This window comes from Dioscorea cayenensis, chromosome 17 (assembly GCF_009730915.1).
Source record: "Dioscorea cayenensis subsp. rotundata cultivar TDr96_F1 chromosome 17, TDr96_F1_v2_PseudoChromosome.rev07_lg8_w22 25.fasta, whole genome shotgun sequence".
NCBI classification, from domain to species: domain Eukaryota; kingdom Viridiplantae; phylum Streptophyta; class Magnoliopsida; order Dioscoreales; family Dioscoreaceae; genus Dioscorea; species Dioscorea cayenensis.
Genome location: NC_052487.1, coordinates 11,855,340 through 11,872,652, shown reverse-complemented (window position 1 = coordinate 11,872,652; position 17,313 = coordinate 11,855,340). Strand labels below are relative to the sequence as shown.

The 17,313-nt window shown below is 36.2% G+C and overlaps 1 protein-coding gene across 1 annotated transcript; it reads right to left on the bottom strand.

Annotated features, from left to right (window-relative positions):
* Positions 1–6,889: 6,889 nt before the first annotated feature.
* LOC120280118 (condensin complex subunit 2) lies at positions 6,890–15,840 on the bottom strand. Its single transcript, XM_039286855.1, has 13 exons — positions 15,464–15,840; positions 15,279–15,380; positions 15,071–15,188; positions 12,993–13,066; positions 12,795–12,855; positions 12,505–12,705; positions 11,908–12,194; positions 11,697–11,841; positions 11,370–11,623; positions 11,264–11,291; positions 10,402–10,541; positions 9,458–9,568; positions 6,890–7,327 (listed from the first exon to the last, which is right to left on the bottom strand). Exons 1-13 carry the CDS (start codon positions 15,836–15,838, stop codon positions 7,124–7,126), a joined length of 2,100 nt encoding a protein of 699 aa, XP_039142789.1. The 5' UTR covers positions 15,839–15,840; the 3' UTR covers positions 6,890–7,123.
* Between the last annotated feature and the right edge of the window lie 1,473 nt (positions 15,841–17,313).

Here is a 17,313-nt window from a genome sequence, read left to right as displayed (position 1 = left end):
CTAAACACTAGACCATGTTTAGAAAAAAAAAAAAATTGACCCACAATTTGTTGCATGTTTAGAAATGAAAATATATCTTTCATATTGATAATAATTTTGATATATAAAATTATGTATATGAAAAATATGGAATGGTGTTGTGGCATACTTGAAGTTAATCATATTTTCAAGTTTTGATTATTTAAAATTTTGCCAACATTTCACAAAGAAAACGAGAAGTGCATCCCAAGTAGACCTGTCCAAGGGCCGGGCTACCCGCCCAACCCCAAAGGCCCGCACGAAAAATGGAAAGGGTTGGACAAATATATAAAATCCGATGTCCGGGCCTTTAACAAAAAAAAAACCCATTTTAAAAATGGGCCGGGTTTAGTTTTTATTGTTAAAAGCCCGGCCCGCCCCGAATTATAAAATACATTTATTAATTAGTTTTGCATATACTTATATATAATGGTTTGAATTTCCATTGATTATTTATTAATTAGTTTTGTATACACTCATATAGTATATATTTATTGTTGATTGTCATTAATTATAATGGTTTGAATTTTAGTTGTTGTAATTGTATAAATATTTTGCATTTAGTATTTTAATTTTTAAGTTCTTTGTAGAATAATATTTGGTCATATTCACATATTAATATTATTGTTAAGTTTTTCTTATAACTTATATATTATTTGATGAAAACCTATTTGGACGAGCTTGGACGGGCCTTGGGCAGAGGTCATTAAATTTGGACGGGTTCTAACAAAGGTTAAAGCCCAGATTCCGACTGAACTGAACTGAACAAGCTTGAATTTAGTAATTATGGATAAAGTCCGACCTGAACCCCATGGACAAGTTGTTATGGGTAAAACTTTAGAGAATCTGCAATCTAAGATTAACACTCTCAAATCTAATAAACCCACACAATTAATCTGGAAAAAATTGGAGATCAAGCCTCCAATTAGTTCATTCATCGCAAATAAGAGGATGTATTATGATCGAACATGAAGGTTACAATCTTCCTCACGGACTCCTTGAGTTAATCCACCAGACAAGACACTCAAATATCATCACAACCAAGGAAATCCACATCCATCAAGACACCAAAATATCATCATAACCAAGGACATCCACATCCATCAAGACACCAAAACATCATCACAACAAGGGCATTAAAAGCGAAAAGTAATCAAAACATAGAACAATCTCACCAGTGAAGATAGCGGGGAAGTACCACGAAGGAAGAAGAAAAACCATAGAACAGAGAATAACTCCAAATCCCTCGCTCTCAAGCTAGTGAGAGAAACCGAGAGCCTTCACTCTACCAACAACCCAGCTGCCTTTCCCTTCTTCGAGCCTTGTTTTATATTTAGTTTCTTCACCGGTATCACGTACCCGCGGAGATTAGAACTTAACCGCTCTCACGCTTGCTTCGTCGACACGTGTTCGTGCCTTTTACTTCTCCATCCGGCTCAACTGGCTCCACTTTATTCTTCTCCTTGTTGACTATATTGACCGGCAATATAACAATTCCCCCTTCATAAGATTTGACCTTGTCCTCAAGGTCAAGATCAGGATATTCTCTAATCAACTAATCAAGATCCTCCCACGAGTTTTCATCCTCTGGTAAACCATGCCATTGGATGAATACCCTCGTAATACATCGGGTTTCCCTTACAACCTGTCGATACTGCAAGATAGCTGCGGGAAATATTATTGGACCTTGAGAGGATGACATGAGTGGCAATGGTACGGTGGAGACGATCGGATCACCCACACATTGCTTCAATAAGGAAACGTGGAAGACAGGATGGATTTTAGCTCATTCTGGCAGATTCAACTTGTATGCCACCGTGCCAATCTTCTGTAATACTTGGAAAGGCCCAAAGTATTTCATGCTAAGTTTATGATTCCGTCGAAGAAACACAGAATGTTGACGATACGGCTGTAGTTTCACAAAAACCCAGTCCCCTTCATTGAATTGCAATTCAGATCGCTTCAAGTCAGCATGTCGTTTCATCCTCATTTGTGCCCGCAATAGATTACCTTTTAATGTTGATAAGATTTTATCTCTGTTGGATAACAACTGAGAAACTAATGGAGGATCATCAATAGCTTCTGTGTATGGTACCAACCCCGGAGGTTCCCGACCATAAACGATATGAAAAGGAGTCATCCCCGCATTTGTGTGGTAGGCGGTATTGTACCAATACTCGGCCCATGGCAACAACTCCACCCAATTCCCATAATGCTCGTTAGTAAAACATCGGAGATACATTTCCAGACATTTGTTCAAGGCTTCCGTCTGACCATCAGATTAGGGGTAGTAAGCCGTTGACATTTGAATAGATGTTCCCATTTTTGAAAATAAGTGTTGCCAAAACCGACTTGTTAAGGTCTTGTCACGATCACAAACTATGGAACGAGGGACTCCATGTAGCTTGAGAACAAAATTAATGAATATGTCTGCAACCCCAACACTGGAGAAATCATTTTTTAAGGGCATAAAGTGGCCGTATTTCGATAGCCGATCAACAACAACCAAAATAACCAAAAAGCCTTTAGAACATGGTAATCCACAAACGAAATCCATGGCGATATCCTCCCAGATATGTTGTGGTACCGGTAATGGTTGTAACAATCCACTAGGAGGTTTGGTAACAGATTTAGCCTGTTGACAAATCATACATGCTTGAACAAAGTTGTGTACCTCCCGACGCATTCCTTTCCAGAAGAATTGTGAAGCTAACCTCATAAAAGTTCGAAGAGACCCTGCATGACCACCAAGAAGAGAGCTATGGAAATCATGTAATAATCGTTGCTTTAAATTGTGATCATCCGGAATGACCAAACGACCTTTCCAATACAATAGTCCTTGCTTAAGAGAGTATACAGAGTGTCCTGTGTCAGTCTCCTGTAATTGTGTCCTAATTGGGCCATAATAACTGTCGTTAGCTTGCCGTGATTTGAGGTCATTGAGAGATAGTTCCTGTGGCTGAGAAGATGTAAGTGCAAAACATCGAGACAAGGCATCTGCAGCGAGATTATCACGGCCCGGTTTGTACTCAATTTTAAAATCAAAACCCAAAAGCTTAGGCAGCCATTTTTGTTGCTCGGGAGTCTGAATAGTTTGCTGGCATATGTGTCGCAAAGCTTGCTGATCAGTACGAATAATGAATTTATTACCCAACAAATAATGTCTGAATTTCTGAACAGACTCAGTCACTGCAAACAATTCGCGGGCATAGGCCGATTGATTTTGCATCCTTGGGGTCATCTTCTTTGAAAAATAAGCTAGCGGATGTTTGTGTTGGCTCAACACGGCGCCAATAGCCACGCCCGATGCATCAGTCTCCAAGACAAATGGTGCAGAAAAATCGGGCAATGCCAAGACATGTGTTGTAGTCATTGCTGTTTTCAATGTCTCAAAGGCATGTTGTGAAGTCTCTGACCACAAAAATGCATCCTTCTTCAACAGGTCTGTCAGTGGTTTAGCTAAAGTAGCATACTGCTTTATAAACTTCCGGTAATAACCACTAAGACCCAAGAAAGCCCGAACTTGCTTCAAGGATTTGGGAACTGGCCAATTTATAATTGCTGAGATCTTAGCAGGATCCATTTCCACACCCCTGTGAGACACAATGTGGCCAAGGTACTCAATTTGCTTTTGCCCGAAACTACATTTGGATAGCTTAGCAAATAATTAATGGTGAGCTAGTGTCACCAAAACAATTTCCAAATGGTGCAGGTGTAGAAGCCAGGTAGTGCTGTAGATTAGAATATCATCAAAAAAAACCAAAACAAACTTTCTCAATGCAAAACTGAAAACCTGATGCATTAAGGACTGAAAGGTAGCAGGTGCATTGGAAAGACCAAAAGGCATTACTAGCCATTGGTAGTGGCCCTGATGAGTTTGAAAAGCCGTTTTGAATCTATCAGCTGGATGCAAAAGAATTTGATGATATCCGGAACGCAGATCCAACTTAGAAAAATAAGAAGCACCAAATAATTCATCCAAGAGTTCATCGACTGTCGGAATAGAATAAGCATCCTTAATAGTGATAGCATTTAAAGCCCTTTAATCGGTACAAAATCTCCATGTACCATCCTTCTTCTTGACCAAGATAATTGGTGACGAGAATGGGCTAGTACTATGTTCTACCAGCCCGTCCATCAACATTTGATTCACCATCTTCTCAATTTCTGCCTTTTGACTATGTGGATACCGATATGGTTTAACTTTAACAGGAGAACTAGCAGGTAATAAAGGAATTCGATGATCATAGGCTCGCGATGGTGGTAAACCCGCAGATACATGAAAGACTGTCTGAAATTTAAGCAATAAGTCTAACAATTCCAATGGAGCATCAGCAGAAATAACAGATTGAATTTCAGATGCGATGCTCGGTGAAGTAGAGGCTAATGTATTCTGCTGTGGATTCTCCTGAATAATTTGTAACGAATAGCATTCCCGCACTGCCTGTGGTGAACATAATCTGTGTAATTGAGAAACTGTCGTGTATGCAGGTCGCTGCACTGGTTCACCCTTGAGAACCATGAATTGATTATTGTGATAGAACTTGATAATTTTCTTCTCATAATCAACAACATGGGGACCCAATTTTGCCAACCAAGAAGCCCCAAGTATCAAATCAGCACCAGCAATAGGTAGAACATAAGCAGGAACCAGTAAGGTATATCCCTGTACTTGCACAACTAATTCAGGAATTTTGCCTTCCACCTTGAGTGTCTGGCCATTGCCAACAAGAACCTTTAATGGTAGAGTAGGTAACACATCCATATGGAAGAATTTAACTACTCTTGGTTGTATGAAAGTGTCGTCACTACCTCCATCTAACAGAATTGTGATTTTCTGCCCTCCCAGATTTCCAGTGAAACGCATAGTACCTGAAATGGTAGTACTAGACATGGCATTGAGGGACATTTTAGTACTTGAATCTGTGCTAGTATCCTGAGCCGCATCTGGAGGATGTAGGTCAATAAAGAATTCATTGTCATAGATTTCAGTCCCATTGTCATCCCATTGCAATAAAAGAAGTTTCTTATTAGGACACTTATGGGTGGGGGAATACTTGTCATCACTAGTGAAGCATAACCCTTTTGATTTCCGTATTTGCATCTCTTGAAACCCCATCTTGCGAAATGTCATGGGAAGAGTTGAGTTTCCAGTGCTAGTATGTGTAACAGTAGGAGCAATAGCCGGAAATGGTTTAATTTTAGTGTCAGGAATATAGACATTGCGAGAAAATCTAGCTTTCTTGCCAAACTGCAATTTCTCCTCAAACAACTTGGCTAATGTGATTGCCTTATCTAAGTCATCCGGGTCCCAAGGAATTACTTCTGCCTGCAATTCCTTTTTTAGACCACCAATAAAACAGTCCATCAGGACATCTTCAGGTACCCCATTCACTCGATTAGCCAATACAGTAATGTGAGCATAGAATTCAGCAACTGTACTCTCTTGAGTGAGTCGAAATAAGGAGTATCGTGGAGATTCAAAAACAGGAGGGCCATAAGTGCATTCCAAGGATTTTGTCAAATTCCCCCAAGAAGTGAGTTTACCCGCCTTCTGTAACCTTTGATACCATGGCACAACAGGACCATCAAAATGTACTGAAGCGATCCTCAGGCGATGTTGATCTGGGACCCCATAATATTCAAAAAACTGTTCGGCTTGAAAGATCCAATTTAAAGCATCAATTCCTCCAAAACATGGAAAGTCAATTTTGATGTTTCGCACAGAATAAGCGTCCAAAGAGAGTTGCACTGTAATTTGAGAAGCCTCATCCACTAAGGTGGGTGTTGTGGAACTCTCCCCAGAATGTTTACGAATTTGAGTGGATTCAAGCATTTGTGAAATCCCCGCCAAGGACTGTTGGATCATGGGCAAAGTTGTCAAAGATTGTTCAATGGTTTTGAATCTTTGTTCATTATGATCCATGAGTGTGAATAATGTTTCCACTTTAGCTTGCAATTCCTTCATGCGAGTATTATCCGCCATTGAAGGTTAATGACAACGAAAGCACCAATGTTATGGGTCAAACTTTAGAGAATCTGCAATCTAAGATTAACACTCTCAAATCTAATAAACCCACACAATTAATCTGGAAAAAATTGGAGATCAAGCCTCCAATTAGTTCATTACTGCAAATAAGAGGATGTATTATGATCGAACATGAAGGTTACAATCTTCCTCACAGACTCCTTGAGTTAATCCACCAGCAAGACACTCAAATATCATCACAACCAAGGAAATCCACATCCATCAAGACACCAAAATATCATCATAACCAAGGGCATCCACATCCATCAAGACACCAAAACATCATTACAACAAGGGCATTAAAACTGAAAGTAATCAAAACATAGAACAATCTCACCAGCGAAGATAGCAGGGAAGTACCCTGAAGGAAGAAGAAAAACCATAGAACAGAGAATAACTCCAAATCCCTGCTCTCAAGCTAGTGAGAGAAACCAGGGCCTTCACTCTACCAACAACCCGCTGCCTTTCCCTTCTTCAGAGCCTTGTTTTATATTTAGTTTCTTCACCGGTATCACGTACCCGCGGAGATTAGAACTTAACCTGCTCTCACGCTTGCTTCGTCGACACGTGTTCGTGCCTTTTACTTCTCCATCCGGCTCAACTGGCTCCACTTTATTCTTCTCCTTGTTGACTATATTGACCGGCAATATAACACAAGTCTAATCCCAAGTAGAGGGGGCACGGAGCCCTGGTTCAGATAGTCTTCAAGCATAATAATGTAAATAAGCAATATGGAATTCTCATATATTTTCTGCCATATTTTTCTTTCCGCCGAGAAAGCCAAACACGAGCTGGTCTGCTTTATCAAGTTGTAAATAAATTAAATTACACTACAGAATGTAAATCATTTTTACAGTCACGTGTCATCAACATACAAAGATTAGAGCCAAATGATCTTTTCACATCATTGCATATTCATTATAGCAGTGTTACATACAGGACTTTCAGACATGCAGAAGCCGTGTATCATTACCTGAATCATACAAAGCAGGGAAGCAATTTTTAGAATCCAGAGTACTAAATTTACATTATGGAGATCATCTGAGGGTGAAACTATGATAGATATCCATGTCAGTTTTACTTCACAAGAGCTGAAGCGGGTATATGAATGTCGAGTTCATCCAAGCCAGGAGAATCGTGTATGCTTAAGCAATGTTCATTAGCCAAATGGAGTAGGCAGATGAAAAACAGATGTGGGGACATTTCATCAGGTGAAACATTTGAGCATTCATTCGGGAAGTAATGTAGAACCTGTCTAAAAGATATTGTAGCGTCACATCCCTGCCGACATAAACACTGATGTCAAAAACAGTATTGACAAGCATGGAATTAAAAGAAAAAAAAATAAATAAATAATAATAATAATAATAATAATAATAATAAAAGATACTTTAAAGTCAAGAATATCATCAAGAAAGTTATGCTCAGCATATACAGTACTTTGCTACGGCAGAAGCATCTTATGACGCAAACCTTTGCAGCATAAGATGCTGAAGCCATCAATTCAATCATACCAAGACCACTTGAGTTGGAAAAATAGATCAAATCCTATTGCATGAGCACTGCCAACACTTTGTCACATTAATCAGTTGAGCAGCCTCATAATTACCCCAAGTAAGTGCTAATCTCAGAGCATTAGCACTAGACTGAAAAACTAAAAGACCAGCTCAACTCCTGACCAAATCCTCTCAATGCAAATGAAACCCGCACATGAATTCAAACAGACAGTAAACTCAAAATTTATGATTAAATTTCCGATCCAAAGTAAGACAAGTCCTTTAGATTCCAAATTTATACTTTTGGTAGGCATAAATCAGGTCACAGTGCAAACAAAATTGCAAATCTGGGCAGAAATACCAACTGTAATATATGCCTATGAACAAATTTAAGCACATCTACAGTATGCAAACCAAATTATGGACATTACCACTCCAGCATAAATGACATGTATATTAAATTTATAGTTACTAAAGTGCTCCGGCTTCATTTTACAATTTATTTGGGGTTTATTTATCAATATTCCTTGGAATCTCAATAACCTCATGCTTGAGAAGTTTGGGAAGGATAAAAATAGATGAACTCTTATTTAAGCCTACAATACACAAGACTGTAATTTTAGATAGCCCATCCCAAATAGATAAAAGGGGAAATTGCAATTACCTGGGATGCATAATCAAGTGACTCTTTTGCTGAATTTAGGGTAAACAAGTTTTTAAAGAGGAATGATACAATTCTTTATTTAATGAAACCAATGCTCCCATAATATGGTGGCATCAATCATCAAGTCCATATGGAAACAAAATAAGGAAAGGTAAAGAAGATGCAATAAATTAAATGAAAGGAGGAATATATTTACTAAGGCATATTAGATAATAAGTTGGGGACATAATACATGCTTCTGAATACATACTCAGGCAACCATTTTACAAGTGAAGGGGATACAATCCATACCCCAAATTAAACCAAAATTAAAGACTAAACAACTAGAATCAATGAGCAAAGGAAAACTGTGTTAAAATAGCTTACTTATCCCTGCTTTAAAGGCTTTTCCATGCAAAAAAGGGAAGGGGGTTTATGATCAAGTACATCGCTTTCACCACTATTAATTATCATTTAACCCAAAAACTACAAAAAGTAAACTTGGAAAATCAAGCTTATAATCTTATATTAATTATAAATAACAATTAGTCAGGTGTTTAGCACAAAATAATGTTTGTTTATTACTTAAATTTAACAAATGTGATTAATATCCTGATTGCAACAAGTATGGATTGGCATTGATGAGCTCATATTCAGGGAGTGTACATACAAGACAATTATCATCCTGACCATCATCAGGTAAGCTTTTCAACTATCAGCTCTACAAATTGATTATTTCCTTTCAATAGCAAGCCTCAATGCCCTATAATGGTGCACATCATATGGCAAATTATGATGGAAGTTTCTGTGAAATACTTAACATTCATGAAGACTTTCATTAATCATCAGGACATGACAAGTTCAAGTTATTGTGATATTTTATTTTAGCAAAAATTATAGTGATGCCGCGAGAAAAACTTTGTAGTAAGAAATATTATTTCAACTACCTTGTCTTTCCTGTGAATCTACAATGTCAGCAGTTTCTTTTTTTTTTTTTTAGGTAGCGTGGGAAAAGCATGCAGAATATTAAAAAAGTAATCATTGGCATCTGGTAATAAGGATCTTTCAAATGCACTAGATAATTGATATTTCAATTTATCTTTGAATTTCTTAGAACTAGTGAAGTGAAAAAATTTGCTGACAAAATCATATGTACAATATTAAAGGCAAATCATTTGAGATGATTCATTTCACTAGAATGACTAGGATTAGCAACATACAAGTAGTAGCATAAGCATACTCATCCATTTGAGAAAAAGAGAACTAGCTCACCTCCTCATGTGCCTTAACAGAATGCTCCATATGAGTCCACAGCATATCTTTCAACGCATGGACATCAACTTGTTTGGAGAACTTATCATATTGAATATCAACTTTATTTACCTAAATATTAAAAAGAAAAATGAACAATCTGTAAGTCTTTAATTGTTAGTTCATATCAATGGAAGAAAAAGAAAAGAAAAGAAAAGGAATACCAGAATAATCAAAATGTAAATTTTAAGTATGCCAATACATTATTGCACATTTAAATTTGAAGAAACTTACCCACAAAAAGAACAAGTCTAATATAGCAAGTTCACATCAACTTCATCATTTTACTGCTCAAGAATAATTAGGAATAAGAATTCGATTTCTGATTTCAATCAACTCTGGTTTTATCTTAAGAATGCTAAGATAACAACCATACAATCCAAATAGCCCATAACCAGATATATGAAGATGTTCATCAACATCTTAAGTTTGCAAACATGTTACTCGGCTTCTACATGGATAAAGCAAAACATAAGAAATTGCTTTGCAGGGTCTGGGGGTGTGAAAAAAGGAAATATAAGAGTGAAAAAATAATAAATATTGCTGGTTAAAGATGAGTAACTGGTCGTTATTCTATTTATTCCTAAAGATCAGCAAAGATCATACACAAAGGGATTAAGGCTTTGTGAGATTATAATTAGGTCCAAAAATAATTATTCCTAAGCTGCTTTACTTCAATGTATAAATCAAATTTCAGCATATGATAGATTAGATTTTCTTCTACCTGTAGATTAAAATGTAGATTGTAAATACAAGACTAAGTTCAGTTAGCTATTTCCTCATTAGCAATGAATATTAAATTATGGATAGAAAATCTATCATTTGAAATAGTTATGTTTAGAATTTCTACAATAAAGTGTTACTCACAAAAAATTAGTATTAGTGAGTTCAGTAAAGAAACAAACCTGGCGTGGTTTGCTGATGAGGGAACTAGGATCTTCTACATCACTATATCCATTTCCATCATCCACCTGCCCATTTGCCATATGCTCATCTTCCCATGCTTCAAAAGCATCAAATAAATTGTCTTCATTTCTTAATCCATCTGTTAAAGGGCAAGGCTTGATGAGGGCTTTTACAATTATTATAAATGAACTAAAATTAATTGTCAGTAACTATACCCACTTTCGATTGTAAGGCAACAATACACCATTAAGAAACTGAAGACCCCATTGAATGTTTCTGGTTGATACTTAAACTCAAGGCAGAAAAAGATGGAGGCGAGATGGAAATGCAATCAAAACAAGAGATTAAGCAATACATTGAATTTGGATAGGACCTTTCATTAATAAATTAAGAACCATTTTAGTAAGTAAATAAGAAAAAAAAACACCTATATTTGACAAAAACAAGGTAGACCACATTGCCATCCACCTTTAAAAGGAAGTTTGACTAATAAGAACACATATTCCAATGTATACAACAAGTCATAAAATTACATATGTAAATGTAAGTGCAAATAGTCAGACAGGATAACATGTATTGCACATAAACACAAATGACTACGTGTATTTTTATAATGTTTTCACATCAGCTGTGCTTAAATTTTGTGAAAGGTTTATGCCAGTTTCTATTCACAGATATTTTGGAGTATATTACACAGACCATGCAGAGCATTTTGCTTGTTTAGTTATTAAATATATGTATAAGCAAGATATACTCACAAAAATACATTCAAGTTTTATGGAGTATAGTATACCATATGATGACAATTTTAGAACAGAAAGACAGATTTTGAGTCATAAGACATAAGGAAAATATGCTTACCAGATTGTCTTCTTCTCTTTCCAAGACACTACAAAAAAATGAGAAATTATGTCACCACATCCAAATAATATATTGATATACTAGACATCAAGTGCACTGGGCTCACCATTTGATTAGGAAGGATAAACAAACTGACAAGACTTTCAGGTCTGTAATGACAATCTTCTGGAAGTCTTACACTGGACGGAACTCGATTTACTGACAATAGCAAAGTTTTGGGATTTTTTGGTGGCATAAAATCACATCTGCGCATATCTTTTTCCAAGCATTCTGTGAAGTCAATATCAGGAAGCTGTAGTTTTCTGCTTTTTTTGATTGTCAACTCTGATGCATCTACAGAAACCGGAACCTGCTTCAAACCTACAACACCATTGGTGTCACATAACAGAGTTGTCATCTAATAAATTAATTAGGATTGTCATCCTAGAATTACCTTTAGCCTTATGGTACTTCCAATGATCAGGACCTGCCCAGGCATTTGATTTTAGAGTGTATCCTAGGCCCAATGACAAAAATTCAGCTACTCTTTCAAGATTTTCATCCATGTCAGGTTTCTGAGTTGGATAATCCATATTCTCCTGCAATGATCGATAATTTACAGTAAACTATATGCAATGACTTTATAGATGTTGCATGGGGCATACCTCTTGGTGACCAGGAAAGTATTGTTCTGCATTGGTGGAGTTGTCATCAATTACACTTGTGTGATCATCCTCTTGATCAAAGTTCCATGGCTCAAATTCACAGGCATTCTCATTGATATCATTATGAATATTATCCAGGGTTTCCTCTAGCATTGTTGTTTCCTTAGACATGGAAGATGCAGTTGGCAACCTGCTGTTTTCCTCATTTAATAGATTTGTTATTTCCCTTAAAGATGGTGAAATATCATTTGTTGCAGGCAGGTGATACATCATCTGCTTAATATAATCTGCACAGATACCAGATAAAGTGCAAGAGAGGAAATGTCAGACTTCACCAGAAGGCTAGGTCTGCCTAAGTCAGTTGCATAAAGCAAGCAGATTTGCAGCATTTCACACTATAGAAAGCCCCGAAATATTATTCCTAACATTATGAAGTAAAAAACCTTTCCTTGGTATGAGAGAAAACAACCTGCAACTATTCTAATCCTACAAAGCTGTGGATAATGCATGAATGTGCTACATTCAGCAGGAGCAAGAATAGCCAAGCAGCTATTTGGTCAATCCTAAATAAACAACTCAAAGGAAATGCATCAGTACCTTTAGCAAATGAAAGGTCAATTAGTTCAGACTGCTCAGCTTGCCTGTGAGATGTGATACTGATCTCTGGCACTTCAAATGAATCAAAAAGTACACGGCAGCCACCATAAACTCCAAGGTTGCTCAATAGGAGACCTTTGGCTCCTCCTTCATCAAATTGTGCTGATGTTTGATGATATAAAGGATCCACAGTGAAGGCGACTAACATGTAAAATTAAACATCAGCAAACTTTGCTAAATAGAATTGTCAATGATGTCATATTAAAATGAAGCTCTGGAATATGCATTACCATCAAATTTTTTCACATTAAGAGCGTCAAAAGAAGATTCCAATGTAGATAGAGGGGACAACTGCATGAAGAAAAGCACAGTTACATTACTTACATCAAGCTAAGAGGCAAAAATTCTTTAACTTCCAGTTAACATCTTCCAAGAAGGTCATGAGATGGAAGTCATGCATGCAAATAATATATCACATAATTATTCACCTTCTTGTCTAGCTCTTTCTTGGACGGCCCTTCCCCTCGATCTGCCTCATTATGGTCACTCTCTGCTATATTTTCTGTATGTGACATGAAATAGCTATCCTTAGGGCATCACATGGGAAAACAGAAGCTTGAAAATAACAGTGCCAGAAACTGTGGATTCACAATTAGAAACCATTACTCAAGGATCAGAGAGAAAAAGAGAGAGAGAGAGAGAGAGAGAGATTCTAAAAGCTAAATAGTTGCAATACTGTTTATAACACAATTACTATGAAAATATTTATTGTTGAAGCCATTTATTAATGAGCCACAAGAAGGATACATAGAAGAGACAAGTGTATAATTTTCTTTCTAGTCTTGTATGATGGAAACTAGAAGGAAATTATGAGAAAGGACAATGCAGCCAAGTTATCATGAGAATTCTTATAATACATTATAGTACAAACTATTGTTCATAAGAATATCAAGGAAACAAGAACCATTAACTTAGGTTATTGAATTGTACCATTAAGTCAAATGAACTGTCAATGCTGATCTGCCTTATGGAAAGGTAGTGACAGCAATAACCAATCTAGATAACGCTAGCTCATGATGTCATACCAACAAGACTTTAAGCATTCTAATGCCCAAAATTTGGCCAGCCCAATTTAAGGATACCTTCCTTATTTAACTCCTGCTTATTTACTGTTTTTGATACAGTCAACAGTCACCTTGTGCCTCCAGCTCTACATTACCTGCATTCATGTGCTCTTCCTAATAGTATAATAAATTAAAGATAAATATTAACAGTCTCATATCGAGGAAGCATGGTAGTTTTTCCCTTAAGATGCCAAGCTTCCAAATATGGACCTTGGAAGCAATTAAGGAAATATCATATTCACAATATTCTCACCTTAAAGAAGGATAGATCAACATTTGTTGGTAAAATATTTATGAGAAATGAAGAAAAGAAAAAAAATAGAAAGCCCTCAGGTTCATAAGGCATGTGTGTCATCAGTCAAAAGATTGAGTCAGCGAATAAAAAGTAAAAACCCAAAGACATAGTATGAAAAATATCTTAAGATATACATCTTAATATTTGAGATCCATGACTTAAAGGTAAGTGATTTAGCTGAGAATTTACAGATGAGAAAAAAGAGTTGAGCAGATGACAGGTTACTAAAGGAAGAAGACATTAATAGTAAAAAAAAATGTATATTAGGTCATTCGGATATTTAGTTCAAAGAAAAGTATTTGTTTCACATTGCTTTTATTGAAAAGAATTTTCTTGCTTAAAAACAAAAAAAAATGATAATTGATATTTTTCAAGCATCATTAAACAATAGCATGGTTATGAAAAACTTCAAACAGAAGAAAAGGTAAGATGATGAACTTGAAATTGCAAAGCCATGATTAGACTAGAAATTTGGTTGAGTGGAATGCGAAATGATAGAGGTTTTTAAATAGCATCTTATATAAAAGAATTCTTAAATATGTTTATTATCTCCATTCAGTAACTCCATTTCCAAAATGCTTTCACAAGAAAGAAAACTATTAGACAAGTTACTCTGCTGCACTTGAATTAAAAGTGATCAATAGACAACTAATCATGTTTTTAAATAACATAATTATCTTCATATGCATCCATCTTGAAGTTGATAGAAAAATGCACACTATTAACCCTTGAGAAAATTAAATCAGGCTCAATAACTTATAAGCTAGACACTTTCCACAGATCAGTAAGCAGCCAAATTGGTGCTGGTTTCATCTTCTAATTATGGTCAGAAGAAAAAACTCACACAATGTTATCAGACTTATGATTTAGAAGCAAGGGCCATTTGCTTCATCCTCTACATATAGTGGAAAATTATCATCAACAAGAATGCATACCACAAGCAGTTATAGTAAAAAATAATAATAATAATTAAAAATTAAAAAAAATTACAACCACACATGTAGTGACTTTTTAAGCTAAAATAACAGGTATTAGAATATCAATCATGCTAGTGTACTTAACTGATGTGATATCTGAAAATTCTACAGCTAATATAAGAATTCAAAAGCACTTGAATCAAACAATGAAAGTGAGTTAAAAACCAGACCTTTTTCATCTCCACCACCAGCACGATTGATTCCTCCAAGAACCTTATAAGCCTCCGTGTGCACCGAATCGACCCTCATTGAATAGATCTTCACCCCAGCTTCAAGCGTGCAACTAGCCTTCAACCAAAACATATTAAGTCAACAATTTATTCATCAATAACACAGCCACTGACAGCACATCTAAAACGATAAGCAAAAAAGAACTACCTTCTGGAAATTAGTCTCGCTCTCATCCTCAGATTCAACGCGGATAATCTCACTAAGATGATCTATCAGGCCAAGCTCCCATGTATTCTTCTGGTTAATTTTCTGCAAAAAACAAACAGAAGTGAGAACAGACCCCGAGTAGCAACCAGCAAGCAAAACAACAAATCCTCAATATCCTCCCAAACATTTTCACTAGCAAGCTTGATGCAGTTGTGGTAGAGTTCCATGATCTGGTTTTTGTCAAACAAGACGTGGTCCCCGGAGTGGGACGGAGGCGGCGGTGCAGTGGGTTTGCGGCGGATGGCAGCGGCGCGGGCGGCCCGGGCCTGAGCGCGCTCAAGCTGGTCATCGTTGGAGCCAAGGTGGAAGGGATGGGAAGTGGGGGATTGCAGCCGGGTAGACATTGAAGCCACGCGAGGAGGTTTCGTCATAGGCGGTGATGAGAGGTTGAAGGCGTAGTCCCCGTCCTCTTGCTCGGCCATTGATGAGGATTTGGGATTTGCTCGAGAATGCTCTCGCCCGAGAGTTTCCACTGAGAAATGGAGATTTGGGGATTTCATTCCCTCCCGCTAATTCTTTTGAATTATAAATCCGTGCCCTATTTTATAAAACGTGCGGGCATCCCTGCATAATTGCAATTATGCCCATTCAAAGTTTATATTTGTTTGCATGCCCTGGGTTTGATAACTTTGATTTGCTTGGGGATTGGAAGTTTGGAACCCAACCAAATTATTTTTTCATTTTTACACTATTTAATTATTTAAATGAATATATTTAATAATTAATTATAAAGTTGTATATTTTCATCTACTATTAATTAAAATATTGCATTTTTAACTTTAAAATATTTAGTTTTGAATACGATCAATTAACTGACATTTCAAATAATATTTCTTCTTCTTGGATTAATATTTACAAATTTTTCTTAGTTAGATATTTTTATCCACCACTTATGAACCAATTAAAAGTTAATTTTAATATTTCATAAAAAAAAACTATCTTTTATTTTTATTTAAAAAAAAAAACATCTGAACAAATGTAGGATAGGGGCAGTGGGGCCAATACCACCATTGAAACTTGAGAAGCCTATTATGTATTGGGTAAAACCGTAAAAATTTTTGATTTTTTTTCAATATGGCCCCACTGGAATTGAAAATAAAAGCATATATTTATATATAAGAGCAATTAGAGAATTTTTTAAGGACAAATGAGAAAAAATTATTTTAAAAACTTAAATTGACAAAAGCTAGATAAATATAACTGGAAATTGCCAAAAAAAAAACTCCTTAATTTGCAATATTACCAAAAATACCCCCTTAATTTGGCAATTTCTAAAAACCCTTTCTTTTTAAACTCAATGTTTTCCAAACCCCCAAAGCATGTAAGGGTGGTTAACGGAGTTATTTTTAAGTTTTATGGATGAAATTGCCCTTTGCATGGGAAGTCGTGGCACTACAATTATTTCGCCGGTTTAAGAGGAAGTGGGGGGGTTCTTAGGGTAATCCCAAGAGACGATTTTACTAGAGCCGTATACTTGTTTTTTCTCAACTCGCCTCTTCAATTTTTCCCTTTCAGAAGTCGTCTCTACCGGGACATCCTTTGTAATTCAGCTTTTCCCTTTCCACCGATATCTCGAATGAGAAATTCTGTGCAAGTATTCGGCATTTCATCAGTTTGCAATCTAAGGTATTGAAAAAGTTGTGATTATGGTTTTATGTTAACTATTTTGTTAGAAAGAAAAAATTTTCTGTTTTGTTTTGCGGTTTTGTTTTTATTGGAAGATATTGAAGTTTGCAAGGGGATTTCTCAGCTGGGGTTTTGTTAGTCTGTAGGGAGATTTCTCGGCTAGAGTTTTGTTTTGTTTTACATTTTCGTCTATGTACACGATCGAAATAGTTTTTCGATTGTTATGATTTGTGTAATGTTTATAATGTACGTTTCCCCTTTCATTTGATATGGTTACAGTTTTACAAATGATCTTTCCGTTTAAAAAATGAGTTTTAGTTTAAAAACGTATGTCTCCGTTTAAATATTG